Genomic DNA, 15,453 nt, shown 5'->3' with positions numbered 1-15,453 from the left:
TGCAGCCCAAAGTTCCCCTCAGAAGGCACATTCAGGGACAGGGGGGCTTGGGTGGTCACAGCTCCTTTATACAGTTCTGCCATAATGGGCAAAAAGCCCTTCCTGACAAAGTTTCAGCCGTGAACCACAACATTTCAGTCTCTCAGCAGCCCCCAGAGCATCCCCCGTGTTGCCAGATGGAAAATCCTCTGTGCCGGGTGGGCTCCCACAAGGCTCATTCCTCAAACCTGTCTTGGGGCTGAGTCAGGGATGCAGTATCCCATGATGGTTTGTGCTTAGCGGGTGGGAAACTACTGTTCCTGTGGTGGGGTTTGTTCTGTTCTGCTCTCTCTGTATTTTATAGTAAGGACCTGTTCGTCCTTTTCCTGCATTTTTGCTTGGGCGCCCTGTAATTTTAGAATTGGATCCACGGGGATCATCGGGGCACTGCTGGGCCCCATGGAAGCAAGGGGCCGGTGTGCTTCTGAGTGGCCCCATGGATCCAAGGAGACCATTGTGCTCCTGCAGGTCCTCATGGAGTCGCAGAGTCCATTGTGACACTGCTGGGCCCCGTGGTGCCAAGGACACCTTTGTGACACTGCTGGGCCCCGTGGAGCCAAGGACACCTTTGTGACGCTGCTGGGCCCCATGGAGCCAAGGGAACATGGAACAGCTCTGGCTGGCTTGGCCTCCTGGTGGCCACCTGACAGCTCCAGCTGATCTTGGAATGTTGAGAGTCACTTCTCATCTGCCCCTGGAGCTCTGGGGCTCTGTGCTTTCCTTCCTATGGAACAGATCCGTCCTTCTCCTCCAGGGGCCATGGCCAAAACTGAGATTCCTCTTCCAAATTTCTGTGTATCCAAGGACTGTTCCCAGATGAAACGTGCCAGGACAATCAGATCTGCCTGCCTTGGCCTCCCAGGGACCCCCTCTCCTCTGCCTTCGTGACACTGAAGTCTGTTTGGTGTCAGGCTGTTCCGCACGCAATCCCGCTTCCTTCGGGGCTGCTGTTGTCCCTGTGCCCCCTGCCCCCCAAAAGAACAGGCTGCCCTGCGGGGGAACAAACGCGGCATCTCCTTGGGAAAGCCTCAGCGAGGGCTCAGTTTGCCGTTGGTCATTGTGGTGACTGCAGGAAAGGGGCACCCCACCATGGGGCATTTCTTGGTCAGCTCCAGACATAAAGAGTGGGAAACTGTCTGAGACTCGGGTTGTGGCCTCGAAGCCGCCACTGTGTTTTGCAGGGAGCTGCAGGGCAGCACGGCCCTGGCTGTGCCCGGGAGCGCTCACTTTGGAAGTGGTGTCGGATCTGATGGGGACAAGGGGTACCCTGTGGGGCTGGGGGTGGCCTTGAGAGTCTCCATGGCACTGAGGGGGAGCTCCATTGATGGGGGTTGGTGTCTGGGGCTGAGGGATTATAGGGGGTTGGGAGAGCGGTACCTGGCTAGGGGAATGCGTGGGGGGGTCAGCAGTGACCTCTCGGCCCAGTGTGTCCTCCAGAGCCACCGTTTCCACCCTGTCTCTTTCCCCATCCAAACAGTTCCTGTGCTTGCCTACATTTTTGGGAGTCTGTCTCCACGGCCATCATTTATCACCTGGGGACAGCTCCTCCTTTGGGACAGGAGGTGGGTGCCCCCCGGTGTCATCCCTCCCCCCTTCCCCAGCCATCACCCCAAAGGTGCTCAGGGCCTCTGGGGAATGGGCAAAGATTCATTGGGGACAGGGGCAGGAAGACCATGGGGGGTGTCCCCAAACTGGGCACTGTGCGGGTCCCAGACGGGGACAGGACTCAGTGGGTGGGAGGAGCGGGGCTGGGCTGGGCTGTGCCCAGGCTGGGGGGATGTGTCCGAGGTTCCCCGAGCCCTGTGGTGTGGGGGTGCATTGGGGGCCCCTCTGTGGCCTGTGGGGGTGCAGGAACCCCCCACCCATGGCTGCTGTTGCTGCAGGTTCTGGGTGTCTCTGCTGTGCCGTGTGTCACAACAACTCCTCCAGCTGTCATTTCGTGTCACCGAGGGGCTGGATGCCACTTGCACGGCCCTGGGGACAAGAGGAGAAGACTGGGGACTGTCACTTCCGATGGAAGGAGAGAGAGTTCCACATTTTGACTGAGCCCCACGAGGGCCAGTACAAGGTGAGACCCCAAGCAGTGGAAGCTCAGCTCCCCATGGCAGGCACAGCCGTGGACTGGAGATCCCCACAGGCTCCGAGGACACACGGAGGTGGGGAACTGTAGCAGGGGGGGGTCCCGGGAGCAGGGGAATCCAGCCAGAGTCACGATACGAACACCGATACGATTTGAGCATTGTGCTCCTATTTTATTGTCCGGTTACACCAAGTATTACTTTCTCCAAAGTTCACGCCCCTTTCCCATGAGAAAGCCTCGAAGCAGTGGGGGAGCTGACCATTGTATACCCCTTCCCAAGGCTGTTCAAGGCTGCCAGTGAGCAGGTGCCTTGCAAGCCTGTTTTCAGCCGGAGGCCCCATCAGGGGTACTTGTGCAACAGCCCTGGGATGCCCAAGCTCTCCTGGGGTATCCTATATTCCACAAGGAATTCCTCTACACAACCCCCGTTTTCTTTTTGGGCAACCCAGGTCTGGTCGATGATTTTTTGAAGCCCCGCTTTAAGGCAAAAAAAAAAAAAAATACACCCAAGTGTTATTAAACCTAAAGTAACTACAAATAGCAATCGTCAGCCTTCTACTACCAAGGTACGCAGCTATCCGGTGATACCCAGACCCTTAAGCCAATCTCCAATAGGGTCGTCTGTCTCCTGAAGGATGTGTAGGCCCCTCTGGAGGTCAGAGGGGTGCTTGTGAATTGGGACAGAATGGTCAGAAAGATTCATACAGCACATACCCTGTAACTCTTCACAGCCGTGGCCGTGAGCTAGTAGTAGAAAATCAATTACAAAAAATCGATTTTGTAATACTGTATGTCTAACACTAGTAACATCTACGCTTAACTCATCAAGCATCTGCGAAGTTATGTTTAACTTATCCCTCTCCCAGCAAGCAAGTTGATGCAAAATAGCATGAGCCTTGGCTGCTGAAGCACCAGGTAAAAACATAGATGCTAGCCAAATGAACTGCCTTCACTCGATCTAAATGGGTGGACAGCTGATTGAAAATGTCCGCCAATGCTCTTGTCTCAAGACAGTCAAAAAACAATTTCTCACTCTACCTCTGTGTTTGGTGCTATACCCAAAAATATATGCAACTCTCCTTCTTAGTTTGGCCTTTGGAGAGGGTTCTCCGACACCCACCACAAGTCACTAGCAACCACCCAGGGCAGCTGTTCCATTCGCCCAGGGTCTCGCTACTTCTCCTGCTACGGAGAGTGGTGGATCTGGCAAGTCCTCAGCTCCCTCACTCTGCCACGTCTGCAGCCTCTCCCAAGGCTTTTTGGGACAGAGGTCCCAGAGTTCCAGCTGTTGAAGTAGTGGCATCACTTTCCTCAGGAGCTGATGCTGACTGCGCCTTCTCGCTTCGGGGTCCTGGAGCACGGCACCACTTGCTGGGCACCCCTCTGGTCAGTGCTGCGGCGATGACTTGTCCCTGTTGTCACAGGACATTCTGCAGTGTTGCAGTAAAGGCAGTTGTTTGAGATGACTGTTCTGAACGGGCAGCACGTACGAGCATCTCGTCTACACCTGCTCCTTGGGGCAGCGTGGCAAGAATTGTCTTAGTTTGTCTATTAGCATTTTCAAAGGCAAGTGTTTGGAACATTTGCTCTTGGAGCTCTTCAGAGAGCTCAGTTGCATCCTTTAAGGCTGCTGACAAATGGTCAATGAACTGACCATATGGCTCTGAGAGCCCCTGTCGGACTCCTGCATACGGGGGAGACTTCTTCTTTTCAGGTACTGACAACAAGGCTTTGTGGGCAAGAGTCTGTGACAACTGATGAATGACTACGGGCATGGTCAGCTGTGTCACCGTGGCTCCATAAGCCCCGCTCCCAGTTAGCATGTCAGCTTGGAGTGCATACAGTGGGTCTTGTGTGTCACTTTGATGTTTGCTAGCTTCTTCTTGTGCTAGCTGTTTCCACGTTCGCTCGCAGAGCAGGAACTGAGAAGGGGTTAATAACAACTGTGCGATGCTGATGCAATCATTAGGACACAGGACATCTGCTGTAAAGATAAACTGCAGAATGCTTTGTGCAGCTTCAGACCGCGAGCCATGCGTGGTGACCGTTTGCTTGGCTTGCTGCAAGATCTTCCAGTCATGGGGTTCCCACTTTGCAGTGTCCCCTTGTATGTGTACAGGGCAAGCGAGGGCATTCACTGCTTGCCAATCACCCTCAATGATTGCATCACGGATAACTCCATTCCATCTCCGTCGCAATGGGTCAGTCCTCCCTGTTGGGGCTGATGGAAACGACGGCTGCACCTCCTCTGGCGGGAAGGGAGGGGCTGTAAGCACTGTGCCTGATTCTCCCGACGGGAACATAGGAGCTCTGGGTGCTAACTTGACCGGTGAGGCCACGGGACGCCATGGTGCTGATGGTGTAACATCACAAGCTTTGGACTCTAGCGCATCTTGCTGTGTAGATAAGTCAGCAAGCTTTTTGATTACTTCTTGCATCATTTCTTGGTGCTTCTCCCCCTCTTGGGGCTGGCCCCCGGCAGCCCTGGCTGGCTCTGGCTCTGCAGGCGACAAAACCGCAGAAGCCGCTTCACTGCCGGATGTTGCTCCGCTGTCTCGCAGAGGGGGGTTGCGCTCTGCCGCTTTTGGCCAGGAGTTAGGACCGCACGACTGCTCTGCCGCTTTCGGCCGGACACCAGGACCGCCTGTTCCTCTTTGGCCTGCCTGTGCCCCGCCCCCTGAGTCGGGCGGCTCTGTTTCTGCGTTCGCAGCCATTTCTCTCTCAGCCGTCGGAGGGATACCATCCTGCCCTGCTGAGTCCAGCAACTCCCGCAGTGAGTGGACGGGTGCTGCTGTGCCTTTAATCGGTCTTCTCACGGCCAGCCTGAAGAACTGTGCTACCCTGGACTCTGCTCTGGTCTCTGGCCGCTGCTCCATAAGACCCCCGTCTGTTTCTTTCCCGGAGCTGCTACTCTCTAAAGCCGCTGTGCCAGCCGCAGCCACTGTCCTCTCTGTTTTCATCTCTGCGAGAGTGCCAGTTACTGCCCTCCAGGTTAAGCCGAGAGCTTTAGCTTCTTTAGCTTCCTTTCCTCCCTCAATCATGGACAGCCACAATGTATATCCAACTTCCCCCCACGCTTCGGTTGAGAACAAAAGCAAAGTGTAACTCAATAATCCATGTTCCCGGGCCCACGTAATGAGGGCATTCAGATCTTGGTCTTTTACGATTTCGCCTCTCATAGAGAGAATATTAGCTAGGAGTCGAGGTCCTGCCCCGTAGTCCATAGCTTCTGTGCTGCAGGTATTCGCTCGACCGCGGGAAAATACGGTCTCCGGCCACTCGGCTTTGAGGTTTAGCCCCCGGCTTTACTCAGCTTTGGGACTTATCCTCTGGCTTTCTATTCTGCTTTGAGACCGGGCCCCCGGCTTTACTCGGCTTTGGGGCCACCCGCTCTCGTTCCCCTGGCTCCACCGCACCGATACGATGAAATTCAGAGTCTTACCGCATTGAAGCAAACCTGCCTGAAGCAAAACTCACTCGGGTCCCTGCCATTCGGGCGCCATGTGTAGCGGGGGGGGTCCCGGGAGCAGGGGAATCCAGCAAGAGTCATGACACGAACACCGATCCGATTTGAGCATTGTGCTCCTCTTTTATTGTCCGGTTACACCAAGTTATACTTTCTCCAAAGTTCACGCCCCTTTCCCATGAGAAAGCCTCGAAGCAACGGGGGAGCTGACCAGTGCATACTTTTTCCCAAGGCTGTTCAAGGCTGCCAGCGAGCAGGTGCCTTGCAAGCCTGTTTTCAGCCGGAGGCCCCGTCAGGGGTACTTCTGCAACCGCCCTGGGGTGCCCAAGCCCTCCTGAGGTATCCTATATTCCACAAGGAATCCCTCTACATTCTCCCTTCCTTTCCCATCAATCCCCAGCTGCCAGCCCCTGCCCCCATCAGCTTGGGGGTCCCCGTCCCCCCTTTTGCCCCTTTCCCAACCCTTTTCACACAATCCTCCCAATCCCCAGCCCCCTCCTGCTCAGTTTTCAGATCCCACCTTTCCCAATCCCCAATTTCTAAGCTTTCCCACACCTCTCCCATCATCCCCCAGTTCTCAGCCCCCTTCCCATTCTTGCTTTAGGGGGTCCCACTCCCCCTCCAACTCATTTTATGGGTCCCACACACCCATTTTCCCTCCTCTCCCCACCTTTCCCACCATACCCGGACTCCTCTTCCCACCCCATCAGCTCACCTGAGAGCTCCATGCCTGTGGCCAGGGGGGCTCCCAGCACCACCAGTGCCACCAGTATGGCCCCAGCTGCCCCATCGCCAGCACTGGGCAGATGCTGAAACCTCCCCTCTCCCTTAATTCTGCTCCCGAGGGGCACTGGGGGTGAGGGGGGCCCAGGTGGGGAGCTCTGGGTGCGGCAGATCCGCCTGGCACCTGGGCAGTCATCAGCGAGAAAAGCTCAGAGTGGCTAAAAATTGTTTAGTGACTTCTTTGATTGGCTGAGGAAAGGCCCAGGAGCTGAGATAAGGACCAGGAGAGCTCCTGCCCCGATCACCAGCATGGAAACACAGACCCAGTCTGGGGACAGGGATTGCATTTATTAGCAATGAAATCAGAGCACGAGAATGAGAAGTGAAATAAATCTCTCAAACATTCCCCCCAACCATGGGGATCATCTGGAACAGGGGTCACCAGGTCTCTGCCCAACGGGGGTCACTGTGCATCACCCCACATGGATCCTCTGCTGCGAGATGAAGTTGGAGCTCTTCCTGCACTCAGGGCACTCGCAGGGCTTCCCTTACTGGTGGCACTGTTGGTGTGTGGTCAAGTGAGAGCTCCTGGAGAAGCTCTTCCCACACTCGGGACACTCATAGGGCCTCTCCCTGGTGTGGATCTTCTGGTGGCAGATAAGGTGATTGCTCTGGCTGAAGCTCTTCCCACACTCAGGACACTCATAGGGCCTCTCCCCGGTGTGGATGCGTTTGTGCCTGGTGAGGCCGGAGTTGTACCTGAAGCCCTTCCCGCAGTCGGGGCAGCGGAAGGGCCTCTCATCTGTGTGAATCCGCTGGTGCAGGAGGAGATTGGAGCTGGTCTGAAACCTCTTCCCACACTCCCCACACTTGTAGGGCCGTTCCCCTGTGTGGATCATCTGGTGGCGAATCAGGTGGGAGCGGTGGCTGAAGCTCTTCCCACATTCCCCACACACATAGGGCCGTTCCCCTGTGTGGATCAACCGGTGGTGGATCAGGGTGGTGCTCTGGCTGAAGCTCTTCCCACATTCCAAGCACTTGAAGCGTTTCTCCCTAGCATGACACTGCTCGTGGACCACCAGGTTTGAGCTCTGGCTGGATCTCCGGCCGCCATCCCGGCACAGGGTGGGTCTTTCCTCCTCACAGCTCCCTGGGCTGCGTTTGCAGCCCCTCCTCCTGTGGGATCTCCGGTGGTTTTCCTCCCAGCTGGATTCCTGCGATGTGGAGCTGCTCAAAATGGCCTCTTCCACCAGGTTCTGCCGCGGGGATTTGTCCTCCCTGGGCTCTGTCCTCAGCTCCTTGTCTGGGGGAGGAAGGACAAGGAGAGGATGGCATTTGCCTCCGTGCCACACGGAAGGGGAAGGAGATCCCCCCAGTCCGTCCCCGGCAGGACGGCATTGGCAGCGGGGTTGTCCTGCAGCCGGGGGCGATGCTGGGCTGGGAGATGGAGCAGGAGAGAGGGGGAAACGGGCAGGGACTTCCTCCTCACCTGCCTGGGTGTTCCGGGGCATCTTCCTCTTCCTCACAGCCTCCTCCTCCATCTGGCCAAGTTTTGGGAGTGGGAAATCCTGGTGTGGAGGGAAAAGCAAGGCGTGAGTGTGATGGTTTAGGGGTTCCTCCTGCCCAAGTCCTTCTCTAGAAGTCACCGGGCGTATCATGACTGTAAAATCCTCTCAAACACCGTGCTAGTTTTACCTGGCATGAGAAATGAACCCCACTGATCTGCCCCAAGAGAGATTAAGGTGGGAGTTACAATTCACCAAAGAGATGACAAGAAATACCATGACACAGCTCTAACCCTCAAAGAGCTGAGTATAACCAGGCACCCTGGGACAAGAGCAGAACGGTGGTGGTTAGTTCCTGTGCTGAGCACCACCTGGTCCCGCTGCATGCAAAGCAAAAGGAAAGAAAACAAAACCTGTTGGTCAGAGTGGTGGACACAGTCCTGTCCAAGTGATGGCAGCAGTCTTGTCAACAGCAGTGGTCACAGTCCTCTTGGAGTTCTGCTCCTGCCCTGGATCTGTTAAGTGTTGCCAGAAGGCCCCAAACCCAGATTTTATATGCTCAGGTTCAGGTGGGAATGCTCAGCCCCTCCCCCAGGGCGGGCAGTTTCACAATGGAATGATGTCATCCTGGGAGTCATGGGATATTTTGGGAGCCTTGATGGTCTCAGTCCTTGCAGCTGCCCATTGTGCTGGGGCCATTCAGTCCATGATGGCCCATCAGCAGAGGTGAGCCCTCAGGCTGGGTGGGACTGTGCTGCTGCTACCCCGGAGGGAGTTATCACAGCTGAGTCATTGGTGTGCAGAAAAAGAAACACTGCCCTGCCTCCCAGGGTTTGCCTCTCCTTCCTTATCTCATTTAACAGCCAGCTCCTCATAGCCTGAGGGGTCGGGGGTGCACTGGGCAGCTCCTGCAAACGACCCATCATGAACAGCTCATCAGACATGAGATAAGGGGAGTGGAATGCACAGTTTGGTCCCACCCACAGAGGGCTAAAGTGGCCCCCTGCTCCTGTCAGCAGCACAGGCTGGCAGGCAGATGGCATTGTAAGGTCTTGCTCCACTTGGCTTTCAGCCCAGTAACCCACGGGCAGGGTCCCTTCCCACCCCAGTCCTTCTGGGGCTTCTGGCAGGGACTCGCTTCCCTTTCCTTCCTCCCTCTGCTTCCAGCTGGGAATGTGCTGGGAAATGTCCAGCAAAGCAGCCTTTGCTGTCTGCTCTGGGAGCCCACCCAGCTGCTGGACCTTGTCCCCTGGCCCTGCACAGCTCCCGTGGGAGGTACGGCAGGACCAGCACCCTGCGAGCCTCGGCAATGCCTCTCTGGGATCCACGGCACACCCTCCAGGGATCTGGAATTACAGTTCCCAGCAAGGAGAAGATGTTCCTGCCCTTGAAGGCAAAGCTCTCAGGAAGGATTCAAAAGCCAAGTACTGCAAGATCTTACAGTGACATTTCACTGCCAGCCTTCATCACCTCACCCATGGTTGTTTTAGCTGGTGGATTGGGAACAAAATCAGAGGAGGGCCTTTGGTGGGAGCTGCCCTGGGTCCAGAGAGACACTGAGAGACAAACAGAGCAGGCAAAGAAAGGCAGAAGAGGAAGGAGGACACAAATACAGTCAGCTGAGAAGGTGGCACTCTGGAAACCAGACCAGAACTGACTGAAAATAAACGTGACAGAAAGAAATAATTTGGAATTTTGATTTCCTATCAAAATACCATTTCCTGCCTTTCTCACAAACCTCCTCCTGCTGTCATTCTGCAGGGCTTTCACAAAGTGCTCTGCTCTGAGTGGATGTTCCAGGCTGCAGACACAAGGAAACCCGGAATGGGCTTCTTCCTGCTCCTGGGGAGTTTGACATCCTCACCTGAGCAGATGAGGAGGCAGCAGAAGAAAAGGGCAGCTGGGGTTCACCCTTCCACAGGAATAAGAGGGGGAAAGTCTCTCGTCCTCTCTGTCGCTGCTCCCACAGGGATGTGAAGGCTGATCCCAGACCCCCAAGGGTCACATTCAGGGCTGCCTTCCCGCAATGCTCACGTGGAATGGAGGGGCAGCGTGGCAGCACCTGGATCTTGGACCACCCAGCTGCCCCCCATGTTTGGAGGTGCCTGAGGAGGGTTGGGACGGTGCCAGGGACATCCTGCAGTGACACCTCAGCTGTCCCGCTCTGCGTGTGCTCAGTCCCAAACCTCACCCTGATCCTGATCTCAGTCTCACACCACGTTTAGACAAACTCACCATCCCGTGTTTAATCTCATCCCAGTCCCAGACTCGTCTAGCCCCAGACCCAATCCCATCCCCAGCCCTAAAGCCAATCCTACATTTAGCCTTGACCCCAATCCCAGCTGTAATCCAAATCTCAGCCCTAACTCCAACCCCAGCCCCAATCCCAGCCCCTTTCTAAACCCTCAGCCCCAAACCAAATCCCACGTTTAGCCCGAGCTGCAATCCCGGCTGCAATTCCAGCCCCTGCCCCAGCCTCCAGCCTTATCTCAAATCCCACGTTCAGCCCTAACTCCAAACCCAGCCCCATTTCCAAATCTAACCCAAACCCCAACCCCAGTGCCAAATTTAGCCCTAACTCCAGCCTCAACACCAGCCCCAGCCCACACTCCAGTCCCACATTTAGCTCTAAATCCAAACCCAGCCCCAGCGGCAGCCCACATCCCATACCATTATTAGAGCTAATCCCAATCCCAGTCCCAGTTCCAGCCCCAATCCCAGCCCCAGCCCTCACCCCAATCCCACCTGTCGTGGGTGTCTCGGTTTTGAAAGACAGGTGTCTGCTAAGGAAGGCAGAAGCCCCCCCTTGAAGTGGCAGATATAACCCCTTTTCCCTCTAAGTTATTATATTTTGAAATCAAGGGCCTTTAGGCGAAGATGTGGGAAATAGGAATAACAGTTCTTTACTATATATATATATATATATATATGTATATAACCAGTCATACAAAACAAGAACAACTCTGGCAGTAACAGCAATCACAAACCCAGTGCCAGCCTTCTCGGCTGTCGGGCCCTTTCCCCTCGGGTGCAGTTCCGCTCGCAGCCGGCAGGGGCGCTGGCGGCTCCCGGTGAGCAGGGCAGGTGCGATGGTTCCCCCGCGGCTGCAGGGGGCGCTCCGGAGCGAGCTCGGGAAACACGCGGCACCGGTGCCCTGGGATCCCGGGAAGGGATGGAACAAAGGCTTCACAAACCCCTGGGCAGCCGATCCCGGACTCTCAGGAACAGCAGGCTGGAACGGCAGGCTGGAACGGCAGGCTAGAATGGCAGGCTGGAGCGGCGGGGACGAACGCAAATCCCGGGTGGCAGGCGAGATGTATCCAGATGGGAGAACCCCACGGAGGCCCAGGCAGGCAGCGCGAGCAGGGCCCGAAAGCTCGAAGCAGCAGCGGGGCAGGGCAGCCACAGCCCGGTCTCCAGCAGGGCAGGGAAAGCGGCTTTTGGGGTCCCGGCGTTGTTTCCAGCAGGAAGAAAGAACGGCCAAAAAGAAAGAAACAGCAGCTCCTTTCTCTGCAGCTTCTCTCTCCGGACGCTCAGAGCGAACTGCCCCCACACCCAGGTGTAGACAAAGGAGTAGCCAGGCCCACCCCACCCCCCTTTTTGTCTTTCTAAAGTACAGCTATTTGTCCCCTAGCAACATGCATATGGGAAAAAATTCCTTTAACAGGAAAAAAACTAAGACTAAACTGAAACCCCAACATTATCCACCCCGAATTTTTTCCCATACTAACATGTTACATGAAACGTAACTTTTTTTAACCATGTAAATCTATGCATCACCCAGATTATATACAAATATACATGCTGATACTGATACAAGTACAGAGCCATGGGTAGTTCACCCTAAAACAAGGTCCCCTTGAGGTAAGCATCGGGTCTCTCCATCCTTTTGCATCACCCACCAGGTGCAACCTGGTCCCTGAGCAAAAACGACCCCACGGATGGGTTTGTCTTTGCTCAAGGCAGACTTTACCCAAACAGTTTTTCCAAGCATACCTCTCATGTGCACCACTGGAACCTTATCCCCGTCTGTTGTTTGTAGGGGTTCGGATTGGGCAGGGCCTGCTCGGCTGGTGGAGCCTCGGGTGTTAACTAACCAGGTGGCTCTTGCTAAATGCACCTCCCAGTTTTTGAAAGTCCCCCCACCCAGTGCCTTCAAGGTGGTTTTAAGCAGTCCATTACACCGCTCAACCTTCCCAGCTGCTGGTGTGTTGCTGCCTGTTCTGAGCTTCCCCTCCCCCCTCCCAAAGACATGTGCTCTGAGCTCCTTTGTTCCAAGCGCGGGCAAAGCCAAATGTAACTCAGACTCTTCAGCAGTGTCTGATTGGCCGCTCGCCCCGGGTCCGCCCCCAGTCCTCCCCTTTCCCCTTCTCCGAATAAAAGATGGTCGAGGGGAGGCAAACGCTCTCTCTCAGCTCAGCTACTTTCCTGTAAACAACTCTGGTTGTCTGTCTCATTTTGAAAGCTTCTAACTGCAGGGAATTGAGCGAGCAGGGAGCTATATTTCTCCCTCTTTTGCTTCTGCTGATGGTATTTGCTCTGCAGCTGATTCAGGTACCGATTCTAGAGCTACTAAAGTGCTAGATCGCCCTTGCTACCTCTCAAGGCTGCTCGAGGCTTTCTAAGGCATTGAAATACAAGCGCTAGCCGGTATAAAAGCTGAAAAGATACCTTCCACATTTGGCGCCCAACGTGCTATCTCTGAACTCCGGTTCTGAGAGACACTCAGGGTGTCCCGGCAGCTGCGTGTCTGCTGGAGTTAGCTCGGCACGTCCTGCTGTGCCAGCTCTGTGTGGCGAGGTGTTACTTTTTGTGTGACATCGAGCCCAGAGCCTCAGCCTGTACCCTCCCCCACGCCACGTGGCGAGGGAACGGCTGGAAAGCAGAAGACCCTTCTCGCGTTTTTTTTTTCTCCGGACCTGCTTTCCTGTGATAAATCCAGAATTCTGGTGAGTATTTCCCTGCTGGTTTAGGGGCTCCTGTCTTAAGCTGGTGCCAGTGTAAACTTTCTCTTTTTTTTTTTTCCTCCTTTTTGGCGAGTAAGGGGTTGAGGTTTGCTGTGCATTCATAATGGGATCTGAAGTTTCTGCACACCATAGAGAAATATACCACCAAGTTCAAAGTTACCTTTCTTTAACTGGGCATAAATACCCTAAAAATCTACTTCAATCTTTTGTACAATGGCTTTTTCAGTACTTTCCTAATCTGACCTCCGAAGACATAAGATCTGCTGAATTTTGGGATAAGGTGGGGAGAAAACTCTCCTCTCTGAGGCGTGCAGGAGATGAAACAGTTTCAAAATTCTTTCCTCTCCTGTTACTAAGTTATACTTTGCCAGAGAAAAAGGCAGTACATGAAAAGCCACTGCAAAACCCCCGTTAATTCCCTTATACCCTCTTCCAACCCCTGTGTCCCGGACCCCTCTTCCCCTACGCTGGAAAACACAGCTAGAGCAGACTGCTTCTCAGCACAGGAGAGCTATCGTCCTCCTGGCTCACCCGTGTTTCCTCAGCACCCTGCCTTGGATGGGAATCCGGAGCCCATCCCAGGACCTTCCCAACCCCTCTTCTCCACTGCCTTTTCCCCAGTTTCTAGCCCTCATGTTTCAAGCGTGCATAAAAACCCCTTCTCCCCTGATCTCTTTGTTCCCAGGGACAGCCATTGCCATGTGCTGGCAGCCCGGGAAAAATCCCCTCCCCCCAACCCCGTTTCTCCGAGTTTGTTTGTCTCCAGTAATGGCAGACGCAATGTTCCTTCCTCTCCAAACTACACCTCCCACAATCCCTTTCTCCCCATCCCACAAATCCCTTCTTGTCCCCATCCCCTCCCACTCTTGTGTCACAACCTGACCCCGCCCCCGACCCCGCCCCCACAGCATCATGTTTCACCCCTCCCTCTGTTCCCGCCCATGGCTCAAGTGCCGCCCCTGCCTCCCACAACCCCGCCCCCGACCCCTCCCCTCCTCCAGCCGTGTCCCCGCCTCCACTCCCCACCCCTGCCCCTCCACTCCCCGCCCCTGCTTCCCATTGTCCTGCCCCAGGTTCCCACAGTCCTGTGACTGCCCCTCTGAATCCAGGAACCCATGGCTACCAGGAAGTAACTCCAACTGCTTCTACTACACTCTCTTGTACTAGCAATGGAGCAAACCCTGACTGGAAACCCCTTACTTATTCTGATATTAAGGATTTGTGCAAGGCAATTAAGGAGTTTGGAATGCATAGTAATTATTTTAAGAGCCTTTTAAGCGCTACTTCTGCAACTCACTTACTTGTACCTCATGATTTACTTACATTAATGCAAACTCTTCTCACACCTGGTGATTTTATGGTGTGGAAAAAGCAACGGAAAATAATTTTATCTGATTTATTAAAAATTTTATGGCAAACTCCAGATAATTACCTGGATTTTGAAAACAATTATATCACATTAGACCTTTTATCTGGTGACAATAATATGGCAAATCCTCAAAAACAAGCAATGCTTATCCCTCGTCCAGTTCTTACTGAAATCACACGTGCTGCTGAAAAGGCCTTAACATTATTACCATCTCAAACTCCTAATTCTCATTATACCACCATCAAGCAATCGCCAAATGAAAATATTATTCACTTTTATAACCGTTTGTACGAAGCTGTCTCTTCCCAGGTCCCTAATCCTGACCTCCAACAAGCGCTCCTACTCGAACTTCTCCAAGTTAATACGAATGATGCTTGCAAACAAGTCATTCTCACTCTCCCGCTGTATCCTCCTCCTACTGTTGAATCCATCCTCGAAGTCTGTACGAAGAAGGTGCAGCTGAACACAGCTGCTCCCCTTTTGAAAAAAGTGGGGATGGTTGGGGAGGTTGTGGAGAATGTTACAGGTACAGGAGAAACTCAATCGCGCGGTAACTTTGTATGCTATCGTTGTCAGAAAAAGGGACATGTAGCTCGCAATTGCAGAGCAATTATAACTGCTGATAAAAACTCTCCAAAGACTGTTTCCCCAGGTCAACAGCAGGGAAACTCGCGACTCAACGCGTCCTAACAGCTCCGCGTTCAGACATAAATAGGGCTGCAGACAAAGCAACTTGGACTTCTGGACTCAGGTTTAAGGTAACCTGTGATAAAGCACACCATTTCAACAACAACAGACTGTAATACCCATTTCATTCCAGAATGTGGACCACATGCCAGAATTTACATACCTTTTTGTTATTGGGGACACTCGGGAAACACCTGCTGGGATAGAGGTTACACCCACACTCATGAAAGTGGATCAGAACGGGTGTTCTAACCTAATGGTACAATGTATATATCCACCGTACTTTATGCCTAAAGGTCAAGTCATTGCACAGGCCTTTCCACTGCCCTATAAATACCTGCCCACAGATGGTCATATCCCAGCCATCTGTTGGACTGAGGTTTTGGGAAACGACAAACCTGTAATAGAATGTAAGCTCCGTTACAAATCACATAAAATCAGTATAATGGGAATGATAGACACAGGTGCTGATGTGTCTGTCATTCCATTTGATAAGTGGCCTACGCAATGGGAATTGCAATCTCAGGGCATCATACAAGGGATTGGAGGCACCCAAATTGCAAAGCAGTCCAAACACACCATCCAAATTGAAGGTCCTGAAGGACAAATAGCGACAC

At 53.9% G+C, this 15,453-nt stretch overlaps 2 protein-coding genes across 2 annotated transcripts in view; one reads left to right on the top strand and one right to left on the bottom strand.

Annotated features, from left to right (window-relative positions):
* Window positions 1–15,453, top strand: part of LOC125318998 (zinc finger protein 91-like) — a 156,655-nt gene that overhangs the window by 76,488 nt on the left and 64,714 nt on the right. The window lies entirely within an intron of this gene.
* The window catches only part of LOC125319000 (zinc finger protein 850-like), a 74,220-nt gene that overhangs the window by 8,303 nt on the left and 50,464 nt on the right, over window positions 1–15,453 (bottom strand). The window contains exons 5-6 of the mRNA XM_048289962.1: window positions 6,870–7,361; window positions 6,786–6,797 (exon numbers count right to left, since the gene is read on the bottom strand). Of these exons, the coding sequence (XP_048145919.1) occupies window positions 6,786–6,797; window positions 6,870–7,361 (504 nt within the window). The remainder of the gene's footprint in view (window positions 1–6,785; window positions 6,798–6,869; window positions 7,362–15,453) is intronic.

Source organism: Corvus hawaiiensis, chromosome 35 (genome assembly GCF_020740725.1).
Source record: "Corvus hawaiiensis isolate bCorHaw1 chromosome 35, bCorHaw1.pri.cur, whole genome shotgun sequence".
In the NCBI taxonomy this organism is placed as follows: Eukaryota; Metazoa; Chordata; class Aves; order Passeriformes; family Corvidae; genus Corvus; species Corvus hawaiiensis.
The sequence above is the reverse complement of the archived record's forward strand: the minus strand, read 5'-3'. Positions and strand labels throughout refer to the sequence as shown.